At 54.9% G+C, this 24303-nt stretch overlaps 2 protein-coding genes across 2 annotated transcripts in view; one reads left to right on the forward strand and one right to left on the reverse strand.

Annotated features, from left to right (window-relative positions):
- COX10 (cytochrome c oxidase assembly factor heme A:farnesyltransferase COX10) overlaps positions 1 to 21734 on the forward strand; it is a 111502-nt gene extending 89768 nt beyond the window's left edge. Inside the window, exons 6-7 of the mRNA XM_020878127.2 lie at positions 4587 to 4819; positions 19922 to 21734. Of these exons, the coding sequence (XP_020733786.2) occupies positions 4587 to 4819; positions 19922 to 20325 (637 nt within the window). The 3' untranslated portion in view covers positions 20326 to 21734. The remainder of the gene's footprint in view (positions 1 to 4586; positions 4820 to 19921) is intronic.
- LOC110147949 (putative RNA-binding protein 15B) lies at positions 6804 to 9881 on the reverse strand. Its single transcript, XM_070479134.1, has one exon. It carries the CDS (start codon positions 9848 to 9850, stop codon positions 7166 to 7168), a length of 2685 nt encoding a protein of 894 aa, XP_070335235.1. The 5' UTR covers positions 9851 to 9881; the 3' UTR covers positions 6804 to 7165.
- Positions 21735 to 24303: the final 2569 nt, after the last annotated feature.

Consider the following 24303-nt stretch of genomic DNA (forward strand, 5'->3'; position numbering starts at 1 on the left):
CCACCCCAAACCCCTGCTACCCCAGAACTGGGTTCCTGCTCCCTGGCGGCTTTCTCCCCACCCAATTGTCCTGCCTATCTTATTGTCTCCCACCCCAGAATAATCACCCCCAGGATGAAGACCATGTCTGTCTTGCACAGTGTATTACATCCCAAGTCTGTCCCTTTTTATGAAAATAATTTGTGCCTCCCAGTCATTTCCATCTCAGGGGACGCAGTAGGAAGTTAGGCTATGTATGCAGTGGTGTGAACTAAAGGAACTGTGATTCCACAGGAGGCTGCTCCAAGCCAAAGGCCACCGCCTAAAGACCCCAGCAGACCCCAGAAGTGATCAGTAAGTGGCATTAGACTAGTGTCCCCCACGTACTGGTTAGAGGGGAACCCCCAGGGTACATGAATGAGCCCATAAGGAAATCTGAGTACAGGTCCTGGTTCCGAATCTGTTTTTATCTATAAAATGGGGATAAGACTGTCTCAGCGAATTTGTTTGAGTTTGTTGTTTTGTTTTGTTTTGAATCTCACGCCCAGTGTTGATACAGATCCTGGGAACAGACTTTCTCATACACCGCTGGGAGGGAGACAAAGAGTATAAACTCTCGAGTACAGGCTGGGGTACAAGTCAAAACCCCTAAAACTGTGCACGTCATCTGCCCCGGTGACCTGGGAACCTAGTCTCAGAATTTATCATAATCAGAACTGTAAACACTGACTTGTCTGTAACATATTCATCCCAACATTATTTCTAATTAAAACAATGGAAAAATACTAAGTAGACATACTGATTGAATTTATCACGGCCTGCCCACCAAATAGGCCATGTAGCTATTAATGATAATTGCAGGAGGATTCTTTACCAGCTGAGCCACAGGAGAAGCCCAAGAATACTGGAGTGGTTAGCCTATCCCTTCTCCAGTGGATCTTCCTGACCCTACTTTGCAGGTCTCCTACATTGCAGGCGGATTCTTTACCATCTGAGCTATCAGGGAAGCCCCATTAATAATAATGATGTACAGTAATTCTTAATGGCATAGGGAAATTATTAAGAGATATTGAAAATAGAATAATAAAGCCACAGTTCACTGTATTCTCAGTTGTTTTTAAAGTAGACATATCATTGGGAAAAAAGCTAGAAAGATATAAACCAACATGTTTCTTTGAATAGCTAATTTAGAATATTTTGTGTGATTTTCTAAATTTAGTTCTAAATGTTCTGAAGTGAATATATGTTACTTTTATAACATGGTTTTTACCCCCCCCCCCTCTCAAATGTAGGGTGAGAATACATACTTTTTCTTTGATTTTTTTAAAAGTTTTCATTGGAGTATAGTTGGTCTATAATGTTGTGTTAGTGTCAGGTTTACTGCCAAGTGAATCAGGTATACATATACATATATTCACTCCTTTTTAAGGTTCTTTTCCCACATAGGCCATTACAGAGCCCTGGGGAGAATTCCCTGTGCTGCTCAGTAGGTTCTTAGGTTACCCAGCTTACATACAGTAGTGAGAACATGTCAGTCCCGGTCTCCCAGTTTATCCCTCCCCCTCCATCCCCTGGCGACCATAAGTTTCTTTTCTACCTCTGTACTCTATTTCTGTTTTGTAAATAAGCTTGTCTGTATCATTTTTTTTTTTTTTAGATTCCACGTGTACGTGGTATCGTATCGTATTTGTCTTTCTCTGTCTGACTTACCTCACTTAGTACAATAATCTCTACATCCATCGATGCTGCAAGTGGTATTCTTTTATTCTCTTTTATGGCTGAGTAATATTCCATTGTGTTTGTGTGTGTGTGTGTGTGTGTATAAAGCATCTTCTTTATCCACCTCTCTGTTGATAAACATATATGCTTATGAAAAGTAAACCACAGGAAAATAAACTTCACAGAATTAGCCACTGGAGCACCTTTGCCCACAGCATGAGCCCACCCCGGCTCCTTGGACCAGCAGGAATTGGGTCCCCCAAGGATCCAGGTGCTGAGAATGGTCATGGCTTCCTGGGTAAATATCCTCATTCTTGTTTACATGTCTTGTCAGCCTCCCCAGTTTTCATTTGTGCCCCTGAGCACAGATTTAAACACAAGCTTGAACCTCATGATTCTCTGTGATTCTGACAAGGGTCAGAAACTAAACTTCTGGGTAAAATCACCTATCTCAATCAATTAAATTCAAATGTGCTTTAGTGAAAGGTCTTTTCATAATGCTGCTGCTGCTGCTGAGTCGCTTCAGTCGTGTCCGACTCTGTGTGACCCCATAGACGGCAGCCCACTAGGCTCCCCTGTCCCTGGGATTCTCCAGGCAAGAACACTGGAGTGGGTTTTCATAACACTAATACCTTTGAATTGATGGGCTTCCAGAGCCCTTGAAGAAGGAGTGAACAGTCTTTTTTCCTTTTTTTTTTTTTTAACACAAGGTCCAACTCAGGAAAAATAAAAATGTTTATGAGCCACATTTTTCTCCCACCCAAAATAAAATTAGCTTTTTAGAGTGCCATTGGGGAAAAAAATATCTTTCTTATAAGCTATAAATTGCCTGATTGAAAGAAGAGCAGATATAATGCTTGCCCTGCTTTTCAGCCATCTCGGGTCTTCTTTCTAGAGCGGTGTGAGAAGTGACCCCAGGCAGCCCCCTCCCCTTGCCTCTGGAAGGCTGTGTTTCCTGCCCGACAGGAACACCAGGGAGTCCAGCTCCATGGTGTGGGGACCAGAGGGTGTGCAGCAGGAGAGGGAGGCAGCAGGGGGTACAACAGCGGGCACAGTCGCTCTGTGGGCAGGCTGGGGCTCGGAGGGGATGGCCAGATCCCTGGGGGATGGTACACAGGCCACTGAGGTGACGATGCAGGTGCTCAGCAGCCGTGGAGGCAGAGGGAAAAGCCGGACCAGGGAGGGGCTTACACAAGAGCAAAAGTGGAGAGTCTACCTTGAAAAGTGAGAGAGAAAATGGGGGGAAGAAGTTGAGATGAGGGCATCTGTCACTCTTACAGGAGAGCGAAAGCTGCCTCCTGAAGGGCCGGAGTCTGAGAAGGCAGGAGAGGCGCTGCCACCATCACTCTGAGGGCCAGGAAGGGAGATGAGCCCTGGAGGAGCCCCAGCTCTGGGTCTTTGGGTGGGAGGGACGGAGGGGGGACAGGGCAGCTCGAGCGGCCCCTCGGGGGCATCACAGATGCGAGAGGCGAAGGAGGTTGGGGGAAGGGGATGGCCATTCCCTCAGGTTGAACACGCTCCAAGTCTCGGGTGTGGTTAGAGGGTCTCCATCACTGTCGCCAGGACAACAGCATACCCCTCGGGTATTCTCTGTTTCCATCAAGACTCCCATTTCATTGAGTTCCACCTGCAGGCCCAAGCAGTCATAGCCTGGGCGAGAGGGGTCAGTGCTGCTCCCCAGGTCGGCGTGGGAGCCAGGGCTCTGCGAGGGTCCTACCCCCTTCACATGTCAGCACCTCGGCACCCTGGTCTCCGGCAGGTGGGTTCTGCTGCCCTCCTGCCCACCCCAGCTCGCCTTGTCCCTTGAGAGGCAGGTGGGCAGTGTCCAGGCATAGGCCATGCCTGCAGGGGACAGACAGCCGCCCTCGCCCTGATGGCCTCGCCAAAACCAGAGACCCTCGGAGCTGCGCACTGGCGACTCCCAGGTCCCCGTGGGCACATGCTGGGGCCGGGAGTGAACTGTGGCTTCTCCTCGGGGAAGCAGGCTCGAGCACCGGCTTAGATTGTTTCGGGCAGAAAGAGGACAGGCAGGTACTGGTGGACCCAGTTCATCCATGCTCCCTCAAAGCCTTTCAAAGATGCCACACAAAGTCCACTTCAGAAAGCGGACTCTGATGAGGACCAGGCTTGCGGTCATCTTTATGCTGTAGATGTTTATTTGACATACAGCCTTGTGCCACCTCTTTTGAAAGTCCCATGTCCATAAACTGCGCTCTGGCTCAGGAAGTGCTGTCACTGCAGACAGCATCCTCGCTGCATGGAGCTGGTGCATGTCAAGCCTGTAATTTATTACACAGAGGTGCACTCAGACACGCTAGTCTTACCCATTATTGCTAACTGGGCGGTGTTTTTAAACAAAGGATAAATAAATGGGGAGAACTCTGCCAGAAGTAAGATGCTGGTTGTGCCCAGATCTTAAATTCTGGGTTCCGAGGGCTTCATCCGTCACAACGACTTGCTTCCCACCAGCTGCCCAGCCTAACTGTGTGCAGAACAGGCATGTATCAGGCGGATCTCCCCTCAGCCCAGGGAGGAGGGGGCCGTCGTCGCTCCTGCCCAGATGAGCGTGGCGGGGTCAGGACAATCCCCGGCCAGGGAGGGGTGGGGCAGGGCCTCCCTTCAAACCCATGGTTCGGAGGCCTCCACCCTCCTCACCTTGTGAGCCCCAATTGGCAAATACAGGAGGAGCAGCCGCACTCTGGCAGGCAAGTCCCTCCTCGTGTTAAATGACATCCAGCGAATGTCCTGGGCCCAGGCGGAGGCCAGGCCAGCACTGCCCCCAGCTTGCTCCCGGCCCCGGGCCCGATTGCCCATGCTCGGCTCTGACCCACACGCTGGCCGCCGGAGCTGACCCCTGACAGCGCTGTGTTCTCTGCTCTCTCTTCCAGCCCGCTGCTTGCCGTGTCCTTCGCCACAGGCTGTGCGGTTCCCGGAGTCGCCCTGCTGACCTGGGGCGTGAACCCGCTCACGGGCGCCCTGGGCCTCTTCAACATTTTCCTATACACCTGCTGCTACACCCCGCTCAAGAGGGTCAGCATCGCCAACACGTGGGTGGGGGCGGTCGTGGGGGCCATACCCCCCGTCATGGGCTGGACCGCGGCCACGGGCAGCCTGGATGCTGGTGAGTGTTTCAGCCTCTTTCTCCACAGGCCCAGGGTGTGGGTGCCCCCCGCACCAGCTTCCACAGGCGGCCACCGCAAGTCAGAGCCCGCATCCTTCCCTGGGCTGCGGTACTTGGTGGTAGATGTTTTATTCTGTGCTAGTTCTTTGCCAGGGGCTTCCCCGGTGGCTCAGTGGTAAAGAATCCACCTGCCAATGCAGGAGACACGGGTTTGATCCCTGAATCTGGAGGAGGAAATAGCAGCCCATCCCAGTATTCTTGCCTGGAGAATCCCATGGACAGAGGAGCCTGGTGAGCTACAGTCTATGGGGTCGCAAAGAGTCGGAGAGGACGTAGCAGCTGAACAACAACAGTGGTCCTTTGGCAAGAGCACGAATGTGGCCGTGGGAAGCGCTAGTGCAGAGCTGCAGGGCGACCACGCGGCCTGGCTGCTGGGTGAGCAGACGCTCTCTGTATAGAGAACGGCTGAAAGGGAACAGGACGACACGTAGAATGAGAAGGAAGTGCCTGAAAGTCAGGAGCCAAGTGAGGCCTGTCTGCGGCGGGTCGGCCCACATCCCGAGGAGGTGTCGGGGTTGGGGCCCCCGCCCGCCTGGCTCAGCAGACGCAGCCCCGTCAGCAGGTTCCTGCCTCCCCCAGAACCAGGTCACTTCCCCCTCTTCAGAGAGGACAGACTATTTTCATTAGTTTCTAATTTATTTTTATATGATTTGCTTAAATTGTTCATGCTGTCTACAATAAAACCATTGAAACGCTCCTCCAGGTTTTTGGCTGGGATGTCACTCACGGCTAAATTTGTGGGGTGAAAATAGGTCCTTCTTACCATCTGTAAGGGAAGTTTCACAGTCTAATTAGTCAAGTAATTAGTGTTCCTGACCGACACTTAGGAAGGAAGTGGTGAGGTTTCTTGCCGTCTGTGTAAGTACATATTTTTCAAATGAGCGATCAGAAGGCCGGTGACCATAAACCGTTGCCCCAGAAGCCACATCCCTGAGACTTTCATAAAAGCCCTTACACTCCATCCTGGCGAGCTCACAAAGGCCAGGACACCTTCACTGGATGGTCTCTTAGAGAGGCTTTAATATCCTGTAATGGCGGAGTCTCACGAATCTGCAAATATAATATCCTAACGTGTACTTGCCGGTCTGTTCTGTGACGAACCTGATACCAGAGTCTCTTGCAAGTGGGAGGCAACAGTGGCCCTGGGGAAGGGGGCCCCTGGGTTTGGAACCCAGGCGCCCCCTTCCCCGCTTAGCTTTTGCCCTTCAGAACAGAACCTCACCTTCTCAGGCGGCCATCTCCTCGCCTCCCACATGAGGCTGTCACGGCCCGTCTCTCCCGGAGCTGTTGTGAAGACTCAGTGCGTTGTTGTTAAGTCTTCCTCATTCATAGAGTTGGTGTATTAGTGCAGATGAAGGAAGGTCATGAGATTTCATTCGTCTGCAGACTCTGAGCAATTCTTAGTTGTGACTTGGCTGTGGCTTTGCAGACAGGGAGATGTCTACTGGCTTAGTAGGGAAGAGCGCTGGGGTCCATTGTTGTTATTCAGTCGCTAAGTCATGCCCGACTGTTTGCAACCCCATACCATCTCATCCTGTTGCCCCCTTCTTCTTCTGCCCTCAGTCTTTCCCAGCATCAGGGTCTCTTCCAATGAGTCGTCTCTTCACATCAAGTGACCAAAGTATTGGAAGCTTCGGCTTCAGCATCAATCCTTCCAATGGATATTCAGGGTTGATTTCCTTTAGGATTGACTGGTTTGATCTCCTCGCTGTCTCAAGAGTTTTCTCCAGCGCCACAGTTCGAAAGCATCAGTTCTTTAGCGCTCAGCCTTTATGGTCCAGCTCTCACATCTGTACATGACTACTAGAAAAACCAGGTCACTAACAGGATCCAATAGTGACCTCTGTCTTGGGTGAGGGAAGAGGGAGGGGAGGGCACAGGTCTGGCACCCCTGGATTGGATGACATGTGAGCTTCTCCCCCCATTTTCTTTTTTTTTTTTTTTTTCCTCTGACAAAGGCTTTACTGACAATTTTCCATACAGTTAGTCAAAAAATAAAAAAATACAGAACACAGCAGACAGTATTTCATACACTAGAAGCCAACATGACAGGAGTCCCTTCTCATCACGGTAAAAAGAAAAAAAAAAAAAAACAAAAAACCCAAAACTAAGAACTTAGTTTTTGATGGGGAGATAGGACTTTGGTCCCCTACCAAATGAAACAGGGTAACCCAGCAGAGAATTCAAATCAAGGGTGTAAGATGGGCCAGGGGGTGCAGGGCGGCGGTGGTCAGATTTTAAAATAACTGCTTTAGTGACGAACAGGCTGCAAAGGCCAGGTCTGGGCTAGGCTGTGTCTCTCACTATAACTATCACCATGTGCTCTTCCTCTAGCTTGCCCAATGTCCTCAGTGCTGACTGGAGGTACTGCTGTGAGAAGTCACAGGGTGGGAAGGCGTAGAGCATGCCTGTGCTGTCTCTGCCCTTGGATCCACCCACTGGCAGGCTGATCACCCCTGCAGCCTGCTTCTGTTTCAAGTAGGAGACCAGGTTCCTGAGAAGCCGCCTCTGTAGGCCAGGCTCCACCGCGGGCGTCCCCTCGGAGCCGGGCCCGCCGGGGGCCGCCTGAGTGGCCAGGAGCACTGCGTAGCCGTTGGGGCTCCCCTGCTTGATGCGTCTCGTGACCTCATCGAGCTTGGGCTGGTCCAGGCGAAGGCGCTGGGCAATCTTCAGCTGGGTCAACTTACTCCCGGAAGTATGGTCTTTGAGGAGACTGCTGATCACCCCCTGGTCCCCCTCTAGGATGTGCATAGATGTTGGGAAGCAGCTGTTTTTCAACACCAGGAGCCCGTTCCAACCCAGCTGCAGCGTCTGGGCATACTCCGAGAGACTCTTGAGCTTTTTGGTCTCGTGTTTTGGCTCTTCCAGAGGCTTGGGCTCGGCCTCAGTGGTCCGGTGATTGCGCTCGCTCTCTCGGGTCTTCTTCCCGTGGGAAGAGTCGGGAGCCTCGTGGTGGTGGTGGTGGCCCCGCTCCTCCGCCCCGTGTCGGCTGTTGCTGAGGGAGTTGCTACCGGACTCCTTGGTCCCTTCACTGGAATGGTTTTCCTTGCGGCCACGCTCCGGGGTGCGGTCGGAGCCTCGGCCCGCAGGCTGCCCACCACCCTTGGTCCTGCTCCGTTCCTCATAAGGGGAGTGGGTGGCCCTTCCGCGATCACTGGAGAGGCTCCGACGCTTCCGCCTGTCCTCCCAGGCCTTGGGCAGGCCCCGGTCCCCATCTCCTCCCCAGCGCTCACCACTCCGGCTGCGCACTGAGCGGCTATAGCCCTCAAGGCTGTTTCGGCGGTCAGAGCTTTTACTGGGGCTGGTCCAGTCCCCTTCCAAAAAGGTCCGCTCTCGATCTGAGTACAGGAGGTGTGGAGGGGTCCTGTCCCGCACCCGCAGGTCGGCATCCAGGTTCCGGTGCCGGGTGTACCCGTCTGGGAGCAGCTCATAGTGCACAGGGAGGGGGGAGGGCTGGTACTGCTGGGGATACCGAGTCTCCTCTGCTTTGGCAAAATCCACGCGCAGCCTGCGGTCCGGACCCCCCAAGGGAAAGCCCCTCATTTTAGCACAGGCGGCCTGGGCAGCGTCCAAACTCTCGTACTGGATGTAGGCAAAGCTATCTCCCTTGACATGATCAATGGTCCGAATGCTCCCAAAACGGTCAAACTCCCGGGCCTGAGCCGCCAGTGAGGTGTTAGGTCCCAAGCCACCCACCCAGAGGCGCGTAGTGGGGTTGGCCTTGCCATACCCTATCTTAATGGGATTGCGGCCTATCACCCGACCCGACATGCCCACCTTGGCCCGGTGGGCCATGTCCAGGTTCTGGAACTTCAGGAAGGCATACGCACCGCCCTGCCCACGGGCGGGTCTCTTGATGACCACCTCCTCAATGATGCCGTACTTCTCGAAAGCCCGTCGCAGCTCCACCTCTGATACGCTGTGGTCCAGGTTCCCAATAAAGAGGTTGCGCGTGGCACGCTGGTCATCCTCGGGCATCAGGTCCTCTTCGCACACGGCCGGGTAGCCGTAGGGTCGCCCGCGGTCGTCATATAGCCCGTAGTAGTCCAAGGCCCGCTCCCGAGACAGGCCTACAGCGGCGGCGGCGGCTGCCCCATCCAGAGCAAAGGCTGCGGCAGCGTGGCGGGCGCGGGGCTCCCGCAGCGGAGGGGCGGCAACCGGGGACAGCGAACGCTGCTTGTACTGGTAGCCGCCGTGCAGCGGGAGGTAGCCGAGCGGGTCGGCGGGCGCGGGCGGGCCCGTGGGCGGAGTGGAGGCGGCGGCGCTGCTGCTGCTGCTTCGCCGGCTGCTCCCGCCGCCGCCGCCGCCGCCTCGCAGGTACACGGGCTCCACCTTGAGCGGGCGGTCGTAGAGCAGCAGCTGGCGGGCCAAGGCGTGCTGGCGGGCCTCACGCGCGTCCTGCGGGTGCCGGAAGTTCACGTAGGCCACGCGGCCCAGCTCAGGCGTGTGCGACAGGCGCAGGCTGATCTCGCCGAAGCGCTTGAACTGGTGGAAGAGCCGATCTTCGAGGTGCTCGGCGGGCAGCGCGGGGCTCAGGCTGCTGATGAGCAACGTCTTGTACTCGGGTGCAGCCGCTGAGGAGCCGGGACCCGTGGGCTCGGCCCCGGGCGGCGGCGGAGGTGGCGGTAGCGGAGATGCGCGGGGCGACGCGCCCGAAGCGCCTGGGTCCTCTGAGGCCTTGCCACCGCGTCCCCCGCCGCCGGCGCCCGAGCCCGAGGAGCGGCCGCTGCTCGCACGGTGATTCGCGTCCCCGGCGCCTCGGCCGTCGCGATGCCCACCGCCGCTGCCCCCGCTACCGCGAGGTTTGTCGCGAGCCCGCGTCGGAACGGGGTGCTTGGCGCCGCCCGAGGCCTTGTGCGCCGCCCGCCGCCCGCCCGCCTCCGCCTCCCGTTCGCGCTCCCGCGGCCGCTTGGCCGACGATGACGAGCCGCGCCCGCTCGGGCTGGAGTCTCGCTCGCTCTGCCTCTTCATGGCGCCGGCGCGGCTGGCGGGCGGGCGGCCCGCAGGCTTCTCACAGCGGCGGCGGCGGCGGCCGAGGAGGCAGCGCCCCCGGCGCCGCCATCTTGGACCTTCTCCCCCCATTTTCAATTGTAAACTTTGAAGTGCACATCTGGGCACCTCCTGCTCAGATTCCTGCTGCTCAGCTCTGCCTGAAGCCCCAACCTTGACCCAACTAGCCTCTCCTGCCCCTCCCCTCCAAGCCTTTCCAGTGATGCCCAGACATTTGAAAGCAAGCAAGTGGCTCCCCGGCTCTGCCTCCCCCATATATTCTGTTCCCACCTGGGTCCTGCTGCCCCAACACGTGGACGCCTATGCCAGGCCACCCGCCCATCTGGTGGACACAGCCCCAGGTCCTATTCAGTCTCCTCAAACCTGGCACAAGGAGCAAGGCACCCCAAACTGCCTTTTCTGTCTAGGGAATCCCAGCCAGGGCTAGGGTCAGGACCAAGTGTGACAGCCCCAGGGGCAGGTCACCTCTGGAGGGATGCGACGGCAGTCAGTCCGGGGCCATGGAGAACTCGGCCAGCTCTTTGTGCAAGGTCCAAGGACCCAGGTTCCTGCTGAAAGCTGGAGGCCCCATCATTGTCCCAGCAGTTTCCTGTGAGGAGCTTGGGCCTCGGGACATGTTGGCTCGAGCTGTGTCCCTGGAAGCCAGAGAGCAAGCACTCCTCAGGTCCTCCCAATTAGGATGCATGTCCAGGCAGAGCCCTTGTTCAGCCACAGTCTGGGTCTGGCTAAACGGCTAGAGTCATATTTAAAATAATTTTTTTTCCCCTTGAATTTGAGTTATAGTTGTTTCTGCAATCCAGATCTCATCATTTGTGTACAGACTCATTCACACAGAGCAGCTCAGGCCAGGCTGTGCTTTGTTTAGACCACAGCCCAAGAATGCACGTTCAATCTTAAGCAACAAGCCTTCGACTGCCTGGACTGACCCTGGTGTAGCACAGAGCAGCCTGACAGGCTGTGTAACCACACATGCAAGGTCCTTCTGTGGCCTTTGAGACAGACATCCCTTCACTGTAGATCTCTAAAATGCACTGAGGGGAACACAGCAGTGGCATGGTTTACTGCCCCCAGAATCCTAATCCACCACAGATCAAAACATACACCTAAAGCGCCGTTGGGCTTTCCCAGATGGCTCAGTGGTAAAGAACCCACCTGCCAATGCAAGAGACACGGGTTTGACGCCTGGGTCAGGACGATCCCCTGGAGAAGGAAATGGCAACCCACTCCAGTATTCTTGCCTGGGAAAGCCATGGACAGAGGGGCCTGGAGGGCTACAGTCCACGGGGCTCACAAAGAGTCAGACAACTTGGTGACTAAAACAACAAAAAGCCTCGTCAGGTTTGTACAAAAAGAGTAATACTACTTCACGTGATGCTGCAGATTGCTTCAAAAGTTTCAAAATATTGATTTGGTAGGCAGAGCCAACTCAAGCTAAGCCATAAATCTTTGAATGAATTGGATAAATGAAAATGAATCAGTGAATAAGTACCTTCCATTTTAGAGATGGAAAAATTAACATATTCCGAAGTCAGCCACCAGATATCGATCGACAAGTATCTCTGAGCATCAGCTGTGAGAACAGGAGGACATGAGACACAAACAATAAGGCAGAATCTGAGAGAATACAATTGAAAGATTTGTATTCCTGGGACTTCAGGTACTAAGTTGGCTAGCATTTTATATAGTTTTGTCACCTTCTAGAACTGCATTTTCTAACACGGAAGTCACCAGCTGGAGTCCAAAATGATGGTTCTCAAACTTCAGTGCATATCAGTGTCCCTGGATGGAGGGCTTGTTAAAACTCAGGTTCCTGGGCCCTGCCCCCAGAGCTTTGCTTCAGTAGGTCTGGGATGAGGCCTGGGAACCTGCATTTCTAACAAGTTCCCACGTGATACTCATGCCCCTGATCCAGGGGCCACATTTGAGAACAGCCAGTCTGAACAGACAGAACCAAAGAGCGTTCTCACTGCTAGAATGCCCTGGAAACACTAAGAGATTTGGACCGAGGGCATGGCAGATGGTCCTGTCACTGATGCGGTATCAGGGTCATTTCTGTTATCCACCGAGGTGGTCATATCTCTTCTGGGTTCTTATCTTAGGGGTCGTGTTTGTTTGAAGGAGCCCTTCTGAGGGGAAAAAAAAATTCTCCTGTGGTATCTCCAACCCTTCTTGTCTTTAAACCTCGGAAGACTGATCACCGTGGAGCAGCCGTGAGGACAGAAGTGTTTAGAAATCTCTGCTGAACTTGCTGCCGGGGGGCATGGGAAGTGGGGGCGGCATTTGCGGAGAGGGGCTAGGTGGTGAGAGAGAACCCTCTGCTGGGCTCACCCCCTGCTGAACCGTCCCCCCAATCGACTCCATGCAGGGCCCTGAGAGATGCAGTCACCGAAACCCAGTCCAGTCCCACGGACCCCTCCTGTCTCAGCATCTTCAGGGACAGGCAGGCAGGCGATCACTGAGCAGAGAGCTTTAGCGGGGCCTCTAGATTTTCTTTAATTGGCCCCCCGAGGCTGTCCACGAAGACTTTGGAGCCAAGTGACTTCTGAGATAAGTCACGGCCAGTTTACTTGAAGAGGGGAAGTGCTTTCCAAGAAGAAGAGAGCGCGTGCACGGGGCCCGCGAGGCATGAGCGCCTCCACGGGGACGTCATCCATGCCCTCCCCACTCTGGCTCACCTGCCCCAGCTGGTCAGCGAGGACTTCACACTCCAGCCCTGGCACTCTATAGACACTGCCCCTGACCAGGCAGACCTATGCTAAAGACCTTTCCTGGGGTTCGGTGGACAGTGATCACAAGTGAGGGGCCACAGCTGGGGGCCATGTGCGATGAGGATCCCCAAGCCTCACCATGAAGGTCCTGCCTCGAAGGAACTGGCCACCCCATTGGGAGGAAAGATACCAGATTAAGTAGCTGCAGAAAACTGAGTGCTTCGCAGAAGGCTGACAGAGTAAAGAAATCCCATGTTTGGAATTACCCTTCCCCCTTCTTAGCATCTGGATCTTTCTGTGGTTTTGTGGTGGCCACGGGGCCATCAAGACCTCAGGGCCCCGAGCGCTGAAGGGCCTTCTGTCTGGCCTCCAGTGAAGATTTGAGATAAACGTGAGGACAGCCCCAGGCTCTGGCTTCTTTTCCCCACGATGGCACCGTTGCTGTCTGGTTTGCTTTATCACACGTGAGAGAGAACTTCTCCTGGTGGTGGCCTCGATGCCCCAGTGGTGAGGGTGCCCGTGCTGACCCGCCCCTTGGGCATCCAGCCCAGGGAGGGAGGGGTGACTGTGAAGCAGGACTGGGGGGCCAGGTGGAGGGTGAAGACACACAGATTAATGGGTGGAAATTGTAAAAGCTAAACAAACAGTAGGTGTTCTTGGTGTCTGCTGTTTTGCAGCTGCACAAAGAACGGTAAACAGGTGGCTCTTCTCTCCCAGGGGAGTTTTGGTTTTAGGGGGCCAGCCCTGGCCAGGGCTCAACCTGAAAACACTCTTTTGTGTCAATAAAGGTGACCATGACAAGGGGTTTTTCCTGTGTCCATTCCCCTCGGAGACCCTTCCTCCCACCTGCCCAATGACTTTGCTGCTTTTTTTTTTTTTTGGCTTCACTGCTGTTAGCAGAAAATATTAAAAATGCTTACCACCTAAAACTCAGGAAGACTGAGTAAGAGGGCCAGCCCCTAGCACAGCCAGCTCACTGCCTGAGGTGTGGAAGTGCTTGCTGTGATTCTGTAGGCAGTGGCCAGCAGGAGAGTGGTGACCTGCGGGCCATAGGGAGGGCCGGGGGGTGGGGACCGTGGGTAAGGGCCCGACAGCAGACACTCTGGCTCTGGAGCCACACACATTAGCCTCTCGACAGTGTTTACCTCCAGAGACTGTCTATTTATCTCAGGGGCTTCAGGCTAAAGTCCCTGCCCTCCCCTCCTCCTCCTCCACACCAAAGCCACCTCTCTTCCCATTGCCCCCCCATTTCTTAAAAAGGCTCAGATTCTGTTTTGTTTTTTCCCTAAGTCTGCGTAAGTCCCAGGTCTTGAGAGTTTATGGGATGGGTCTGGTGACTGGCTCATAGAGGTTTGTGACTCGCCTTTGGTCTGTAATTCCAATGTTGTTGTGTGGTCGACATTAATTATGTCAGCCAACTTTCAGGTACAAATGAGGACTCAGGAACAAGCTCTTATCAGGAAGTGATACTCGACAGATGGATGGTTCTAGAAACAAAAAGAGAATGAGGATTTTTAGCCCCTGCTGGTAAACTACAAAATGTTAGATACTGTCTCACCTTATTTACCTCCTTCATTCCAGGATGAGAAGCTAGGACAGAATTCATTCACTCATTCATTCCACAAATATTTATTGAGGGCTTACAAGTACCAGGCGCTGTTTAACCCAGACATTGAAGATTCTCTTTAAAATGCTGCCTCGCTTCAAAATCAGACTAGAAAACGAGTAAGCTCCTTTCGTGTGAGATTTTTCCATACCTAGCCTTAGAGCATGAGATTGATTAAGATAAATGACATTTCTAAAGACAGGGTTAACAGGGAACATTATGGGAATATTAGCAAACCAAACAATACTTAGAGCTCTATTCTCTTCAAAGCCGAAAGAACAAACTCCTAAGCAGGAAGAGATGAGAAACACACCGCGAGCCGGAGGTCAGCAGTGTAGCTGGTGACCGTTGGGTACACAGCGTCCGGCCTTGTCACCCCTGGGTCACATAGCTGGTCAGGATCACAGGAGCTGGGCCTTGGTGGACGCCACCCAGCCTGGAGTACAGAGTTAGTTCTGTTCAGCAAACAGATTTGTATTTGTGTGATAAAGAGACAGACCTTCGAGTGTGAACTGAGGCGTGGGGAGCAGGTGAGGAAACCCCAGGGACCAGGAGAGGAGGGAGGGAAGCCCTGACTTCCTGGGACTCAGGGCTCTGTGCTGCCTCTGCTTTTGACTTCGCTTCAGACAAAATTTCGAGGGGCTGCTCGTGCATGGCGGATGGGGACCATGACGGGGTGGGGGGAAAAAAGTGAGCATCTCCCTTGCCTCACCTGTCCATCCCTCTCTGTCCCTTCCAGAGAACCTTCAAGGGCAGGCGACCATTGCCGACCCCGTTTCCTATTTTCAGGGGACTTTTCACCTTCCCTGTGTCGCCGTGCACCTTCTGTGGCGTCCTGGAGGCTCGTCACGCAGGAGAGGCTGATCGGTCTCCCAGGCACCTTCGTGTTCACCCTCGGAAACAAGGCTTTGAAATCGCTGGCCGTGAAGCCTCAGGCTTGGCCAAGCCCACCCCTCAGCCAGCCCCCAGTTTACATGAGCTCGTCACCCCGAAGCTCCCAAGGGATGGGGGGCCACGTGGAGAGGGAGCCCATTGTCCGGGGAGGGAGGACCCCGAGCCCAGCACAGGCTGGGGCCGCGTCTCTCCCTCCTTTTCAAGGCCTTGCGTGGACAGCGGCTGGCAGTGAGTGGCTGGGGTCGGAATGGGAAGGGCTGAATGTGAGCCCACAGGGCAGCAGAGAGAGCGAGTGAGCTGAGATCACTGAAGTCCATTCCGAAGGGACTCGTTTCTGGAAGACTTCTGACAGAGTCGGAGCTCTAGCTTGGAGCGTCTCACCTCCCCTGTGTCGGGAACTCGGCCGGGATCACCTTGACTCGGTTTCCCACAAAACGTCGGGAGTGCCTCATGCTACGGGCCCGAGCGCAGGGTGCGGCTTTCCGCTGTCAGGGCGGTGTGGAGGTGGCTGAGAGAGGTGTTGAGAGTATTTTCCAGGAGTGGCTGGGAAGACTCTGGCTGGCCTTGCTCACCTAGGTGCTCCCCTAATCGGGGAGGGGCCGGGAGTTAGGGGTTCTCCTCACGTCCACGCACAGCACAGCAGGCGAGCTCCCGTGTGCTCTGTGTGTGCAGAGGGAAGGAAGGAAGGCCCCCGACCCCCGGACCTTCTCTGGAATTGCCTGCAAACAGGATCATGGAGTCGTCCATCCTCACCTATCCTGTGGAGAGTCATAGGCACAGTTGCGGCAACCATCGCAGACTGCTGTATTCTGCATATTCATCGACCCACAGATATTTGATTAAAAGAAAGGAAGCAGACTTGCCTTCTGGATACAATTAAACCCAGTAGATATGAAGATTCTGCAGCTGGGCAGGAAAATGAGGAAATACGTTGAAAAGAACACACATGGCTTATGTGAATGGACTGAAACTCAAAGAGACCAGATCTCAGGTCACATATCACCTCTTCCAGGAAGCCCTCCCTGACCTCCCCAGGGCCGACTGAGGTCTTGCTCCTGTGAGCTGTCCTCAAGCCCTGCACCGAAGGTGACATCCCCCGGGCTGTGCCTCGAGTGTTGTCTCTGTCCTTGGACAGACTCTAGCAGAAAGAGGGCCTCGAGGGCAGACCAAGCCTACCCTACAGTGGGTGTGCAGTCAATATCTGTTGTCACAGAACACAGGCCCAATACAAGCTGACTGCTCTGTGGGGGCGAGGGTGAGCAGAGGCCTTCGAGTCAGGAAACTGAGGGCTTTATGTTTTCCCCACAAAGAAGGTGGGTTCCCCCAAGGCCCCCGGACTAATTCCAGGCTTCCTGTGCTCGCTCGCCTTATCTCGATGGAGACAGTCATTTGTTTCACATCTTTCATAGGAGCTGAGGCCGCTGCAGCCGGTGGAGGAGAACTGTGTGGGGGTGGGGACGTGTGATTACAATCCATTAAGGCTAAGCTGTGATTTCTAAAGCTCTTTTCATTTGTGACAGGAGCCAAACACCCCTACCCCAATTTCCTCCCCCCCGGAGGAAGCAGCATGCTACTCTTAGGAAAATGATTCTTTTTTTAAATTATGTTATTTTAAGGAGAAGCATAACTGAAAATGTGTATTGAGCAAAACGGAACACTCCGGCTGGCACACGAAAAAACAGGACTTTCGAAAAAGACAAGCAAGACTCCACGTGGGAGCCTAATGTTTCCCCCGTTTCCAGCCTGGTTTCCCAGCTGCACTGGCTCTTTCTCGGCCATTTCAAGAGCAGCCCAGCTCCTGAGCCCTGGCTTACCTGCCCCCTCCCCCACCTCTACATGATCTCGATGCCGGTCCCCAGGGGACACAGCTTGTTCCTGCTGGTCCCCTTGGGCTGGCGCTGTGCTCAGAGCCTCCCAGTGGCCAGTGCCCCAAGAGCCAGTCACACTGCCCCCTCCATGCTGGTCCCTCCGACATCCAGAGATGGCTCTAGTTTGTCATCAGACCACGAGGGAGAAGCGGGCCTTCTGTCGCCCTGTTTTCCACTTCACTTGTACCTGGGTGGTCCACCCTTGCCTTCTGTCTCGGCTAATTCCCTGAGGGTGCTCACTGTCAAGAAGAATATCGTCTGTGTGTTTGTAGGAGGACAAACTTTTTTTAAGGCACCAGCACTCTTATCTTAATAAACAGACAAGCCTTCCTTGTCCACCAAGCCTTCCTCTCCTCCCAAATGTGGCCAACATTCTGATGACCACCAGGCATGCGTGGGTGCTAAGTCTCTTTAGTTGTGTCTGACTCTTTGCGACCCCATGGACTGTAACCCACCAGGCTCCTCTGTCCGTAAGATTCTCCAGGCAAGAATACTGGAGTGGGTTGCCCTGCCCTCCTCCAGGGGATCTTCCCGACCCGGTGATTGAACCCGCATCTCTTATGTCTCCTGCATTGGCAGGCGGGTTCTTTACCACTAGTGCCCCCTGGGAAGCCTGACCACCAGGCAGAGTCCCCTGCCGCCAGTGTCAGTCGCTGTTTGGCAACAACTTTGTAGGAGAAGGTGCCAGGGGTGCAGAAGAGCCTCAGGCAAGTTGATTAATCCTCATCTGTGAGGTGAGGGCAGCCCTGCCCGAGGAAGTGCCGGGAGCATGAGAGCCCGGATGTTTCCTCTCCACGGGGCCTGTGGACGAGCCACCACGTCTTCACGGGGCAGATGTCTGATGGGCAGACTTAAGACAGCCTCCAAGAGAACCTCCACATCTCCACCAAGAACTGTGTGTGTTCCCCGCCTGCAGGAAAGGCATCAGTGTCTGCCCCTGTCACCTCCCTGGTGACCCCTGCACTGGGGGCTCCGCCCTCACACGCTGTCTCCACACACACACACACACCCCTGCACTGGACGAGATGCCCCCCACCCCCATCTAGGGATGCAGGTGCCCCGTGACCCAGCCCCACCCTCAGCAGCCTGTACACACACACACACTCTGGGCCACTCTGCGCGGGACACACACACACACTCTGGGCCACTCTGCGCGGGACACACACACACACACACACACACACACACACACACACTCTGGGCCACTCTGCGCGGGACACACACACACACACACACACACACACACACACACACTCTGGGCCACTCTGCGCGGGACACACACACACACACACACTCTGGGCCACTCTGCGCGGGACACACATACACACACACACACACACTCTCGGCCACTCTGCGCGGGACAGTGGAGTTGGTCGTGGCTCTCTGTCACTTCTCTCATGGGAATCTCTTCCCTGAGCAGTCACTCCCAGGTCACGCATCCTGTCACCCTGTTTGATTCTCTGAGTCGCAGCCGTCAGGGTCACTGCATTGCACGCTCCCCACCCACTGGACTCCTTGCTGGCTGCTGCCTCTCTGGCATCCAGGGTCGTCCCCAGTGGGTGACAGGCACCATCCTTTCTTTGCCAGCAGATTCAACAAACAGAAGTTGCTGCTTTTACTGTTCACATTGGAGAGTGTTCGCATGAACTAAGATGTATATGTGCTAGTTAAGATAGAGTCAGAATGGACGGGGGGACTTGACAGCCTGCCCAGACCATGCTGGCCTCTTAGTAGGCACTCGGGGAACACGTCCTGTGTGCGGAGAGGAGGAATGAACCTGAACTGTCTTCTCAGGAGTGGCTGCAGCCCCCTCGGGAGACGAGGCCCCAGTGCAGCGGGGAAACCAGGGTGAAAATCAGACAGGCTCCTGCCAAGTTCCTCCTTCACCTCTTGTTAGAGTACTTAGCGTCATCTGATTTGTTTGCTTCATGAGGATTATGTGTTATTTTATTTGCAAGTGTCCAACTTTTGTGACTCTGTGTGCTGTAGTCCACCAGGCACTTCTGTCCATGGGATTTCCCAGTCAAGAATCCTGGAGTGGGTTGCCATTTCCTTCTCCAGGAGATATTCCCAACCCAGGGATTGAACCCAGGTCTCCCACATTGCAGACAGATTCTGAGCCACCTGAGAGCCATCATGAGTATTATAAAATCTGCCTAAAGTCCTGCAGTCACATTAAGTCAGGTGACAGAGTGTCTGTTAGTAGGAGGTGCTCAGTAACTGGTAGCCTTCACCCCAGGGTGTTTTAGGGAAGACCCAGCTCCAGAGAAGAGATGCTCAGGTGTTCACCTGTCCTAAAAAACTGCAAATGACAGGCAGGTGACTGCCCAGCGATGAGGACCGTGTACCCCTGCGCCCCGTCTGTGGTGCCCACCCCCCACATCTCCCAGGCTGCCTAGGGCACTCCGGTTCTGTTGGTGGTGCCCAGTAGGGAGCTTCCAGGAGGGTCCTTCCAGCTCTCACCCAAGCCCCTCACTCGCAAGCCAGCTGGCGGAAGGAGAGAGAAAAACGCAGCGCAGCGTTCTCACCGCGACAGTGCTGCCCTTGAACATGTCTTTCCTTGTCGTGGTGTGGGCACGTGGGGGGGGGGGGGGGTAGTGCGGGCAGGAGCCGCAGGTGCTCAGCCCCGTGGGAACCCAGGTGCCCAGCCTCCCGCCCCAGCGGTGAGGACGTGAGATGCAGGAGAGGATTCAGCGCCCCAGCCCGTCTCCTCCATCTCCATCTCGGCCTCTGAGCAGAGGACCTGGGTGAGGCTGGGGATGCGGTGGGAGGGGGCGCAGCGGGAGGCTGGGGATGCGGTGGGAGGGGGCGCAGCGGGAGGCTGGGGATGCGGTGGGAGGGGGCGCAGCGCTTAGGCTGGGCCTCCGCAGTCGGGGGTGCGGAAGGGATGCCTGTGTAAACCTCTGACGACAGCCTGTCTTGCTTCCCCGTCTCCCCCGCCTACCCCTCCATGCAGGGGCCTGTCTTCTGGGAGGAATCCTCTACTCCTGGCAGTTCCCTCACTTCAACGCGCTGAGCTGGGGCCTCCGTGAGGACTACTCCCGGGGCGGCTACTGCATGATGTCCGTCACCCACCCGGCCCTGTGCCGGCGCGTCGCCCTGCGCCACTGCCTGGCATTGCTCGCCATGTGTGCCGCAGCGCCCGCCCTGGACGTCACCACTTGGACCTTCCCGGTCATCGCCCTGCCCATCAACCTGTACATCTCCTACCTCGGCTTCCGGTTCTACCGGGACGCGGACCGGAAGAGCTCCCGGAAGCTGTTCTTTTGCAGCCTCTGGCACCTGCCGCTGCTCCTACTGCTGATGCTCACTTGCAAGCGGCGGGTCGGGGAGGAGGGCGCGGGGGCGCCGCGGAGCTGACGGCCGCCCACTCTGGGAAAATAAGAAGACGTCCAGGGAGACGCGCAGGGTTTTCGTTTTTTTTTTTTTTTTCACTCTGCTGTTAGGCGACAAATATTTTGGTTATTCCAAAGCACCAGGAGCAAAATAGCTGCGTTTGAAACGAGGCTGTAAAATAATTTGGTGCTCAGTGACCACTGGACAACTTTTTTCATGGTGATATCCAAAATGTTCCCCAAATGAGAATCGGGGTGGCTCTGTAGATTGACACAAGAAGAGGATGGGGTCTTTGTTTGCTTGCTTGTTTTCCTTTGAGGGTTGTTACAGAGGCCTTCCTCCGACCACCACTTGGTTCGTCTTCTCCCTCAGGTCGAAGTGCAGGTTCACCTTGCTTCTCCGAGCTCCCCACCTGCCGGCTGGGGAGGCCAGACGAGGTACTCACTCGCACGCTGGTATCTGTGGTTCCGTGGCCTCTGGTCCCTCACAGGCTGCGTCAGAGTAAATGCAGCTGCCGGCCGCAGCCCGCCTGCTGTGAATGAGCCGGGCCCAGCTCCCTCTGCCCCGCACGTTCTCAGCCTCATGCCCCCTCAAATGCTAATAGGACTCCAAGTACTGGCTGCTGCCCACCTTCTCAGGGAGGATTCAAACGGTTGCCTGGGAATCTCAGACTGGCCCTTGTCCCCATCCTGTTAGGTGGTAGCATTTCAGAAACTCCAGGGAACCGAGGGCATCTTTGACATCCACTGTACCACACAGGTGGTGTCAGAGCGGTTCTTTCTAGAAGGGGCATTCTAGACTTAAAGCCAGAAGCCCCTCCAACTCTGATCCACCTCTCCTTCAACCACTGCAGCAGGCATGAGCTGGGCCAGCCAGCTGTCATAGCTTTCCTTGTTCCTTTGGTGAAAAACACATTTCCACCCTGCTGTCTTCAGGACTCAGAAATTATCCTCCACACAGCCAGCGACTTGGAGAGCCAGAAGCAAGAGCCAGACCTCTGGTGGGGATGATTCTGCCCCCCCCCCCCCAAGGGGTGCACAGGTCCCCGCAGGCAGGGGTGGCCTCTGACACCAGCGGTTCCCCCAGCCCCCCAAGTCTGCCTCATTATCCAGTTACCGGACGTCCCATTTGCCCTAAGACCTTGAAGCTTAACAGGATGTTTTAGTTACCTTGTCTCCGGGGCACTGCTGCCCTGGAAAGAATTTATTTGGGACTTTAAGCCACATTCAAACAACCCTGGCAACATGTCCCTTCTCTGAAAACTGCCCAAAGCAATTGGAGGTAGCATCTGATTTTCAACAGCACTTACTCAGCTGTGTTCAGATTGCGCTGCGAGAACTGACAAAGTTGTGTCTGGCTGGCGGTCCCCAGCCCGCCGATCTGTAAGGCGCGTGGGTTCTCTCTGCTGCAATAAAACTGCACCGTGAGCCGCAGTGTGTGTGGCGTCATTCCACTCCGTCTGCGGCTCCTGGCAGAACGGGTGACACTTGCCTGGCTGTCACTCGCGGCTATGGGACCGGCAGGCGCGGGGGTGGAAAGGAGCAGCCGGCGTACCTGAGGGGAGCCTCTGCCCCCCACTCTCTGCTCAGAGTCACCCAGTCTCCCTTCCATCGCCCTGGAAGTGGGCCTGGGGGCCTCCCTGACCTCCTGACCTGTTGTTCTCCTGCTCGGAATATACAGTTCCTGCTGCATGGTCTGCACAACGAACAGGGCCCCTGCCCCTTGGTGCTCAGGCCCCAGGACGAGAGAGAACCTTCCGCATGAACCCCTCACCTCCCCGCCCTTGTCACTCTCACACCTCCCTAGGGCCACCCTCCGAGGACCACCTTCCCAAACCCTGTCCCCTGGTCCTCACGAGAATGTGGAATTCACGCTCCCAAGAGCCCAGACCGCTGCTCGCTCAGCCAGGCCTCTGGACATCCTGGTGCTTCATCTGCAGAGCCAGGGTACTGGCCCTGACTGCTGACCACCAGCTCTTGCCAAGCAGATGAAGCCCGGGCACCCGAGCATCCTCCCGGCAGGTCTCTGGGTAAGCCTGCCGTCCATTCTGGGGCGGCATGACCACATGCAGATGGTCTCCTGAGACTCAAGGCTAAAGACAGGAAGGTCTGAGTTTGCTCACCCTAGTGTTTCCCTGCCCATGTCGGGAGCGCAGCCTGGGATGCACGGTCTGGACGTGAGTGTCACTCAGCCGTAAGGCCATCCAGCCCCCGGCTGCCAGGGCAGAGGAGGAGGAGCCTGAGCTTCGACACAGGATTGCACTTGAACTTGGGTAATTTCATGATACAGCAAACTAATGACAAGCAAAAGGGTCGTTCCAATTCCCTATTTAGTTTTTTAAAAAACACAACTCAACACAATATTCCTTCTGACTCGGAAAATTGTACCAGCTTCCTTTGAGTAAAAACACTGTATCCATTATGAATGAAACCTAATTGTACCCAAGGTCCCTCTCGGTGGGCCCACAGTGAGGCTGCCTGTTCCCACAGTTGGTTTGTCTTTTCAAACAGAAAAATGGGATGCGTCTTGCCCAATACAAGTATCTTCACTGCACTTTAAATACATTTTGAGTGCCCCAGGCCCTGATGCTGGAGGAGAAATACAAGGCTGTTGGAGACTGCTTTGCTCTGAGGATCTGTGGAGTTGAATTTCACTCTGACGGTTTATTTTTCTGTCAATCCATCCTCATCTGCTGTTTGTTTTGCTAAGAAAATAGGTTGGGACTCAGGGCTTCCCAGGTAGCACAGTGGTAAGAAATCTGCCTGTAATGCAGGAGAGATAAGAGATACAGGTTCCATCCCTGGGTTGGGAAAATCCCCTGGAGGTAGGAAGTGTCAGCCCACTCCAGTATTCTTCCCTGGGAAATCCCATGGACAGAGGAGCTGGTGGGCTCCATGGGGTCGCAAAGAGTCAGGCATAACTGAGCACGCATGCACACCCAGCACTCCTGAGCCCCATGCAATGCCAGGGCCTGAGCAGAGCTTGTTCTGCTTGCTGACTTCAGTGTGATGGGAGACTCACACCTCCGAGTTTAGTGAGAGCTGGAGACTCTGTCCTCTGACACCCACCCACCCCTCCTGGACACACTCAGTAGGACCCTTGTAACTGCCCGCAGGAGGAACTCGGGGAGAAAGGGCTTGGGGAAACGTCCACTTGGCCTTTCTAACAGCATGCTCAGAGCCCAAGAGAATGCACTTGACTTAAGAAGTAGGTCAGAGTGCTGCCACCTTGGTGTTTTCTCTGCCATGATCGGCCAGCTAGTGATCCCCCACAATGCACCTCATCTGTCAAGGGCACACTTTCTCCATCCGTCTTGTAGGATCGATGGTGACAACCAACAGGCAGCTAAATGCAAAGCAAGTGGAAGACAAACAGGGTCCAGCGATTGCCTTCAGCTTTGCCACACATGCTTTTGGTCTTCTCCCATCAACTGTCAAACATTTTAAATAAGTTTATAAACTGCCTAGAGGAAAAGTTAAGTGGGAGCAGTATACTTTTGCTTCTTTTTTTTTTTTGGCTTCTTAGTTACCCAACCGGGAATCCAACACACACCCCTTTGCAGTAGAAGTGCAGAGTCCTAACCACTGAACCATGAGGGAAGGCCCTACTTGCTTCTTTTTTGTTGAAAACCCACTCATAATTGACCTCATGCTGGACAGATTACAATTTCCAACCAAATGTAAGAGGTAAAGAGGTGTTCTGGATCAAAGAACCTCCGACACTTGCTTGCTAGTTCAGGTTCCGTCACTCTGTTGCTGGTCCCCACTGTGCACATTATAGGACATCTTGGAGGCCCAGCGTCCAGCCACAGCTTGAGCCCCCTGTAAACATTCTTCATGTCTGACCTGCCCTCACTTCCTCCACTGCCCCCGTCATGACCTCCTAATTTCTCTCTCCCTTGTCCCCACGCTGAGTCGTCCACGTAGCAGCCATTGTGATCCTGCCAAGGTTCCGGGCAGATCACAGCACGGCCCCTCTTCTCCATCCCCCGAGGGCTTCTCT

Source organism: Odocoileus virginianus, chromosome 17, assembly GCF_023699985.2.
Source record: "Odocoileus virginianus isolate 20LAN1187 ecotype Illinois chromosome 17, Ovbor_1.2, whole genome shotgun sequence".
NCBI classification, from domain to species: Eukaryota; Metazoa; Chordata; class Mammalia; order Artiodactyla; family Cervidae; genus Odocoileus; species Odocoileus virginianus.